This window comes from Nelusetta ayraudi, unplaced genomic scaffold, assembly GCF_046127955.1.
Source record: "Nelusetta ayraudi isolate G7.1 ecotype Tasmania unplaced genomic scaffold, CSIRO-AGI_Nayr_v1 ptg000109l, whole genome shotgun sequence".
In the NCBI taxonomy this organism is placed as follows: Eukaryota; Metazoa; Chordata; class Actinopteri; order Tetraodontiformes; family Monacanthidae; genus Nelusetta; species Nelusetta ayraudi.
The window spans coordinates 384,956-393,307 of NW_027466159.1; the positions used below are offsets into that span (position 1 = coordinate 384,956).

The 8,352-nt window shown below is 49.0% G+C and overlaps 1 protein-coding gene across 1 annotated transcript; it reads right to left on the bottom strand.

Annotated features, from left to right (window-relative positions):
* Window positions 1–2,443: 2,443 nt before the first annotated feature.
* Window positions 2,444–4,945, bottom strand: LOC142903353 (homeobox protein Nkx-2.3-like). The gene is made up of 2 exons (XM_076048921.1): window positions 4,484–4,945; window positions 2,444–3,526 (listed from the first exon to the last, which is right to left on the bottom strand). Exons 1-2 carry the CDS (start codon window positions 4,941–4,943, stop codon window positions 2,850–2,852), a joined length of 1,137 nt encoding a protein of 378 aa, XP_075905036.1. The 5' UTR covers window positions 4,944–4,945; the 3' UTR covers window positions 2,444–2,849.
* Between the last annotated feature and the right edge of the window lie 3,407 nt (window positions 4,946–8,352).

An 8,352-nucleotide genomic window follows, 5' to 3' on the forward strand; every position in this document is an offset into this window, starting at 1 on the left:
ATAATAATAATAACAATAATAATAATAATAATAATAATAATAATAATAACTAGTAGTAGTAATATTTTTAATATTATTAGTCATATAAGCTAAGCACAAAAAATTGCAATAATGTTGCAACAGATGAAATTCAGACATCTATTTTGAATTATAGGGGAAAAAAAGTTAAAGATGGTTTGTCCTCTTTCAAAAATTCATATTTCCCATTACAATTTTCTCACTGCCTCAGAACAGATATCCCTCACTTGAAGTTTAACCTTACAGTCATATTTCCGAACATTAAATCAGCGACGGGTTAGATTACTTAAACAAAACATTTTCAGGTCAAGAAGCAGAGCGCATTTCAACCTTTTTAAATGAGGTATACACACAAATATATTATTATTAAATATATCGTTTGGTTTTTAGAATGTCGTTTTTAAATTCTTAGATCCCCCCCCCCCCCCCCCCCCCCAAGTGATTTTCTCTCAACATTTTTTTTTTTCTCCCACTCGCTGCGTCTTGAAACTGCTGGAGCTGTTTGGTCCACAGCAGAAGATCAGCTGATCCGATCAGTGGATGAACAGCTCAGACTGACCGTCTGGGCAGCAGAGGAGCCGAAGAGTCACAGCCAGGTGTTTGTTCTTGAACCGAACCGGAAGCTGAAGCTGAATTACTGCTGTTTTAAAACCGAACGAGAATTTTCTTATTTGATTTGAAGGACAAAAACTCCCAGTGTTCGCCGTCAGCCACCCGCTTGTGTGTGTGTGTGTGTGTGTGTGTGTGTGTGTGTGTGTGTGTGTGTGTGTGTGTGTGTGTGTGTGTGTGTGTGTGTGTCTAATTGGCAGCAGCGGCTCCTCGCAGCGAGCCGTCTGTCCTGCACAGGAACAATGAGGAGCCCTAATGGATGTTTTCCTCCTCGGTGTTTCACACCGCGATGATTATCTGAACTGAACTGCCTGCTGCAGGAAATAAATCCATCTTCTCCTCTGCACGGACCCAATCATATTTTAAATGCTTCAGCTTTATTTAGCCCAATATTTATTACTTTCCCGAGAAGAAAACTTTGTGTTTTGTTAAAATTGCAAATAGGGCAAAAATAGAATAAAATGCATTCAAATATTGACCACCGTGGACCTCGGACCCAATGACACTGTTCATATTAGCTTGGCCAGCATTCAATAGTGTCCAAGCATTCAACAGGTTGGTCCTTTAATTTTGCTCGCAGTGTGCAGAATTCATTCAGTGATAATTTTACTTTTCCATTTTCCTTTGTTTTAGTTTAAAAATTTCAATTAATATTTCGTTTTGCTGAGCTTCATCTGTCAAGTCAACGTAGCTTTCTTTCTCCCCCGTTTTTATTTTTTTATTTTTTTATTTTTTTTACTTTTCATCCTGACGACCCAGACGAAATAAAAACCGCTGCTAATTTTTTTCGTATTGTTATCATAATTCTCATCTCCCATGTCTTTATCAGTTAGAGCAGAATTATTGGAGTCCGCACAACTGACAAAATCTAAAGCCACTTTCTTTGGTAGAAAATCTTTGCGTCATTTCTTCACTTTCTCCGTCGCTGCGTTTAAAAACAAAATGACACGCCACGGACTAAAAAAAACAAAACAAAACACCCAGCGTCCCACATTTTCTTTTTCCAGCTATTAACACACACATTTTTTTTTTTTTTTTTTTAAATCACCAATTACCCCCGCTTCATTCCCTTTAAAAAATGTACATTCTTTCTTTTCGGCCCGGGTCCAGACGGCTACTTGACTGACGTGAATAAAAACTCCCCGAGACTGAACTAACAGCCGCCGGTAGTCTCTCCTCTCCGGTCTTGCAAGCAGAAACGCTGAAACTTGTAGCAATAATACCCCCCTCATTTCGCACAAGAGCCTCCCGCTGCCAGCAGGGCAGCTGAAGCGCCTCTCGGCGGGACCTCGCAGCGCCTTTCTGCGGGAACAAAGCGCAGCCTCCTGAAGGGGACAAAGGTGAGCCGCTCGCTCGCTGGCCGGCCCTCCAATGGGAATATTAGGACGTCAATCTCGCGGCCCCGGCGCGCCTTTGTCTTTGCCGAGTGGCCGGTTCTGCCTACCACACACCTTTTGTCCCGCCGGCCCAATGAGAGCCATTATTCCCGCTCGCCGGCTCGTATTTTCGGTGCCTAATCGCGTCCTTTTTTAAGGGAACCCCCCCCCCAACCCCCTTGCAAAATGGGGAGAAACTTCCTCCTTTCACGGCGGCACAAAGAGCCTCCCGGCTCGGCCTCCTCCGGCAGCGCTGCCCGTCACACGCTCTGGTCTGGCGCAAGAAAAGTGCCCCCGCACGCGGACTCAAATTAATGGGCTCGTGACGGCGGCTTGGGCTCGGGAGCGCTGCACTCTGGCTAATCACCACTCAGGGGTGTAGGTGGTGCTGTTTTTTTCCTCAATAGATGCGGAGTGATAGAATCAAACGCACGTCGTCGTGACTCTTTTCTCTGATTTATTTGGATAGATGTGAAATTAACTACAACAATTCTCTGATGAGGAAAAATGGAACAAAAGAAAAACAAAACAAAATACTCGACTCTTAAAATATGGCAGAAAAACAAATGTTTTAGATTTCTCTCTTTGGAAAAAAAAAAAAGATATAATTTCCCCAAAGTTCCGGTGAAGAGACGCAACAACCAACTAACCACTGGAGAGCGCGTGACATCATCTCCTTGCATGCACGCACGCGCAAGCCTCTGGTGTGGCACGTGGTTGTCAACCCGAATGCACGCACACTCACTGTTCCGCAGGTTTCGAGCGCGCGCACGCGCACCCCACCTCCCTCGCTCCACGGGGTCTGCGTAAGGTCCGTCCGGGGGCCGCTCGAGGCTGGCTGCTACACTACCAGGCCCGGATCCCCTGCAGGGAGCCCTGGCACGAGGCGACCGCCGCCCCCTGGTGCGGCTGCGGCTGCGGCGAGCCGCCCAGACCGCCCACGTTCCCCAGGTTCATGTTCATGAAGGTGTTGGAGGAGCTGGAGGGCGGCAGCGCGGGGATGCTGCTGTACGTGCAGCTGTAGTTGCTGTTGTACGCCGGGCCGTTGTAGCTGTAGGCCGGGTAGCCGTTGTAGCCGTACGGCCCGGAGCCGTAGGGGGACCCGGCGGCGGCGGCAGCGGCGGCGGCGGCCGCTGCCCCATAGCCCTGCGCGCCACCCAGGCACGGCTTCCCATCGCGCACCAGCACCGGCACGGCGACGCGGCGGGGCGGCGGCGGGTGCAGCTGGCCACCCGCCGCCGCCTCCAGGGACTTGTCCTGCCGCTGCCTCTTGCACTTGTAGCGGCGGTTCTGGAACCAGATCTTCACCTGGTTGGAGGTGAGCTTCAGGCTGCCGGCCAGGTGCTCCCGCTCGGGCGCCGACAGGTAGCGCTGCTGCTTGAAGCGCCGCTCCAGCTCGAAGACCTGCGCCTGGGAGAAGAGGACCCGGGGCCTCCGCCGGCTCCGCTGCTTCTGGGCCGGCCGCTCCGCGTGGACCGGGCCGCCCTCCGGTGCGTCGTCCCGGGACACTAAGCCGCAGCTCTCTAGAGGGGGGGGGGGGGAGTGGGAGTGGGAGAGTGAGGGGAGAAAAACCGTTAGACTGCCGGTGTCACTTCATTTAATTGCATGAAAAAAAATATTTTTTTAAGTTTTATTTTAAATTTTTGACTTTAATTAAAACCAAAACGATAAAATTGTTCTTGAGGTTAATGTAAGAACAAGACTGGAACAAAACTCAACTAAACACGCTGCTGGTAGTTAGTAACCTTCCTCCAGACCGGAAGATGAGTGACTGCAGCGGGTGCACGCGGCCTCTAATGAGGGCGCCGCTGTTTATTGGCCGGTGTCACCTCTTCTACAGGCCTCTCCAAACTAATTGTCGCTTTATGGTTCCACACATCATAACACAGAAGCGCAGCGAGCCACTAGAAAGTGTTTGACATGTGCAGACTGCATGGGATCCGTCACCTGTGTGTGTGTGTGTGTGTGTGTGTGTGTGTGTGTGTGTGTGTGTGTGTGTGTGTGTGTGTGTGTGTGTGTGTGTGTCAAAGGGCAACTTTTTTTTATATATATATATTTTTTTTTTAAAGAAATTAGTCGTTTTTCTATTTGAAGTTTTTTTTTCTTCAATGTTAGACAATTATTCAACATCCCGGGAGAGAATAATATATATTTAAAAAAACAAAAAAACAACAACAACCTCAAAACGTTTTCTGTTTCATTTCAACTGCTTAAATCTGACAGACAGAAATAAATAAATGAATCGTATGTTTTTTCACAAATATATCAATTTTTACAATATTTTAGAAATAACTGTAACACACCTGTTTTGTCCTTGTTAGCATTTGCTTCAAATTTGCATTAAAATCTGCTGCAGCAGCTTGACAAATAAATGTGTATTTTAATATCCAAACACTTCCCAACCTTGATTTCTAACAATATTAATATTTCTCTCCCCCTCCCCCAGTGTGTCCTGATGTGACCGAGGCCGGGCTACTCACTGCTCTCCTGCTCCTCCAGCTCGGCGGCCTCCAGCTTGGCTCCCTGCAGCCCGGCGTGGACGTACATGTCCGGAGACAGGCTGGTGTCGCCGCGCTCCTCGTCACGCACCGCCAGCGCGCTCAGGTAGGCCAGGTTGTCCTCCCCGTCCGAGAAGGGAGGGCTGTCCCGGGCCCCGAGCAGCATGCAGGACGGCGGGCTGTGGTAGTGCTGCTGCCCGCCGGGAGGAGGTGGAGGAGGAGAAGAGGAGGAGGCGGTGAGCTGCTGGTGGGAGCGGCGCTGGAGCTCCAGGGAGGCGGACTGCCGCCGCTGCTGCTGCTGCTGCTGCTGCTGCTGCTGCTCCAGCTTCAGGATGTCTTTGACGGAAAACGGCGTGGAGGTGAGCGGGCTCTGCAGCATCATGTCACCCGGCTGCTCCTGCTCTGCAGCGCCGAGGAAGTGGAGCCCGCAGTGGAGTAACATGCACGCGCCCCCGGTCTCCCCCCCTCGCGCACTCTTCAGCCTTTCTCCCTCTCTCTCCCTCTCTCCCGCTCTCTCTCACCTTCTCTCTGTCACTCTCTCTCGATCACGAACGGCGGAGCTGCTCGGTCCTCGGCGCGCAATCTGGATGTGCGTAAAGTCTCCCTGGATCCCTCATCGCACGGTGAGTCTGGCGGTGGTCCGTCACTTCCCCGGGTCGCCGTGTTCCCAGGTACCCTGCTGCCTTCCCCCCCCGGGCTGTCGGAGCTGCGCTGCCGCTTCTTTGTGCGGGGACTGTGCGGTCCTGGGCCGGAACCAGGGAGCGCCGCTGCCTCTCTGATGTCAGGGGGAGGCGGCCAGTGAGTGAAATGGAAAGTCCGAGTGGGCCGGAGGGGAGATCGGGGAGGGAGGGAAGGAGGGAGGTGTGGAAGAAGAAGTGTGTGTGTGTGTGGGGGGGGGGGCGTGCCACGTGACGTGCTCAGAGGTTGTTTTTGTGTGTCTTCACCGTCTCTGGGATTTTTTTTTTTTTTTTCTATCCAGGAGCAGGTTTCAGCCACAGTGACTGTGAGTCTGAACATTTGCGTTGGGTTTCACAACCCTAACTGAGTCACTTTACAGAGAGGACGAGAAGGAGCAGCAGGAGGAGTAGAATGAGAAAGCTGAAAGTCGGCAGTGAGGTCAGTCAGGGCTGGAGCTCCACTTCATCTGTGCAGCTTCATCAGAGGTCAAAGGGGCTTTTTGAAAAATGTTGGTACAATTTATTATTATTATTATTATTATTATTATTATTATTATTAGTAGTAGTAGTAGTAGTAGTGGAAGATTATCCAACCCTGCAGTGGAAGTGTTTTTCCTCCAGGTTCCTGGTTGAAGATCTGATCAGAGTGAAGCTTTGAGAGGAACTCAGTGTCAGAGTCTCCAGAATAAAGCACAGTTCATGACTCCCCCCCACCCCCCCACCCCACCCCAAACAGTGTCCCAGCTGCTCTCAGTGTCCCTGCGGCCTCTTTATCGCCCGTTGTATTAATAACCGCCCTGCGCCGATAAGCAGCGGCCCCGCGGGGCAATTAAGATTCCTGCAGGAAAACTGAGTGACGTTTTTAGCTAGACCTAATCTGCTCCTATCAGCTCCCCTTTCCGTTTTCCAGTGGGACCCCTCGCCTCTGGACCTCCAGCACCTCCAGGTCCATCTGAAAACACGATATCAGAAAAAAAAAACCTGCACCAAATCTGACAGGAGAGATACAATTTTAAAATGAAGCAAAGTTTTCATGTATAGCCGCTCTGATAATGGAGAAATTTTTTCAACACAATGAAAGTTCTGGGTTTTCCCTGCTTGTCAGCTGATCCTAGTTGGGTACACCTTGCTCCTTTTCTTGAGATCAACTCCACTCTGTCCCAGTGTCGTGACAGAGAATCACACCGAGACGGACTGAACATTCTGCAAAAGCTCCAGAAATGAATCAAATCCCGCCAATAAATCGTGGTCTGAGAGGGTTTATTCAGGCCTTTCCTGTGAGGTCCGAGTCGCCCTGAACTGGAACCTTTTCCTGACAGAGTGTCAGAGTCTCTGAAGAGCCACTGAAGAGCTTCAGGACGAGGCCAAACCGCCACCCAGCTCACACACGTCGACATTCTGGGATTCTGGGTTGTGTGTGTGTGTGTGTGTGTGTGTGTGTGTGTGTGTGTGTGTTTTCTCCTCTCCCAACATGTGACGGCTGGAAACTGAATCATTCATTTAGAGATCAAAGCTGATCAGTCACAACACGTGACTCCTCTTTTAGCTGCAACGTTCTGCGGGTTCGGACCCTCGAAATCAAACCACTGTCCCCTCCAACCGCTTCAGCGCCTCTGCTGTTTGCTTTCAACGCAAAAAAAACACTACATCAAAATTCAAATTTGAGAATCACAAAGTTCAGACACTTTTGATGACTTTGAATGCATTTTAATTTCCTTATATATGGTGTTTTCATTTTTTAAAAACCAGTCCAAGGTGTGTGTGTGTGTGTGTGTGTGTGTGTGTGTGTGTGTGTGTGTGTGTGTGTGTGTGTGTGTTGAACATTTCAAGGACCCAGAGAGCAGCCCCGGTTCGAGCTAGTGGCCCTCGATCCAGGCAGGTAGTAAATATCCTTTCGTGCAGCTGTACATATGGAGGCAGATGAGTGCGTGAGTGTGTGTGTGTGCGTGCGTGTGTGTTTGTACGTACATGTGTGTGCATGTGTGTGTGTGTGTGTCGGTCTGCAGACTCAGCGGCGACTCCCTCCAAATCACGTTATATCATCATCAGCGCGTCCTCGTAAAAGAAGGACGCTGGTGTTTAGACTGCCTGGCCGCCGCCTCCGTCTTCTTTAAATAAGCTTTAAATCCAGCGACGCCGCGCTGAGGGCGGCGAGGAGGCGAGGCCATCAGGATGAAATTAAAACTATACATATGGTGGCCTCGACCGGACAGCCAGCGTTCGCGTCCACCAGGGGATTTTGTTTTGTTAATAATTCACAATGCAAATTATTCTAATTAAAGACAACTGACTTGATGTGCCGTCCTACGGTGGCCGACAAGGGCCAAACACAAAACAGCTGCAGGTATGGAAACGATGCAAATTCACAAACACAAGACTAAACAAGATACAAAAAGAGGATCGTGGTGCAAATGGAAAACGCTGCAAGACTTGAAAGCATATACTTAATCATCAAATGCACTGCAAACAGAGAAGCCATGCAAAACACAACGGATGCAAAAAACAAAACAAAACAGAAAAACATGCAAACATGCGTGTTTCTCCATTGAGCTGTTCCGCTAAGAGCGCCCCTACAGGTTCGGAGCACTCCTGTTGTAGTGACTGCTTTATGCAGCGTTTTTTTTTTTTTCTCCCTTTGCATGTGTTTTCTTGGTTTGCATCGCTTCTCTGTTTGCAGCGCATTTCTTGATCACGTATATGTTTCTATGTCTTGCAGCGCTTTTTTTTTTTCCATTTGACCCACAATCCTCTTTTTGTGCCTTGTTTTTTACATTTGTGTTTGTGAATTTTGTTTCCATATTTATCTGCAGCTGTTTTCGCCAACTAAGGTGCATTAGGCAGTTGTATTGTGTTTGGCCCTTGTCGGCCACCGTCCCGTCCTGAACAGTGAGTGAGAGCGACCCCCACTGGTCAGGAGGTACAAATGCCGTTGACCTTTTAACCTTGAAAAGGGTAGAGTATGTCAGCGAAAATCTCAATGTCCAACTGGAAGCTGACGCACCACAGGGAGCCCCATGGAAAACCAACCAATCAGACGATGTTATGCTGTTGGGCAAAGCCAGTGGCTGCAATGCATGAGACGTTGACTGGGTGAGTCATCCAGAATATTTCAATATGAACTGAAGTAAGAGCATTAAAAGAAAAATGTTGTGCAAATTTTAATATTATAATTAT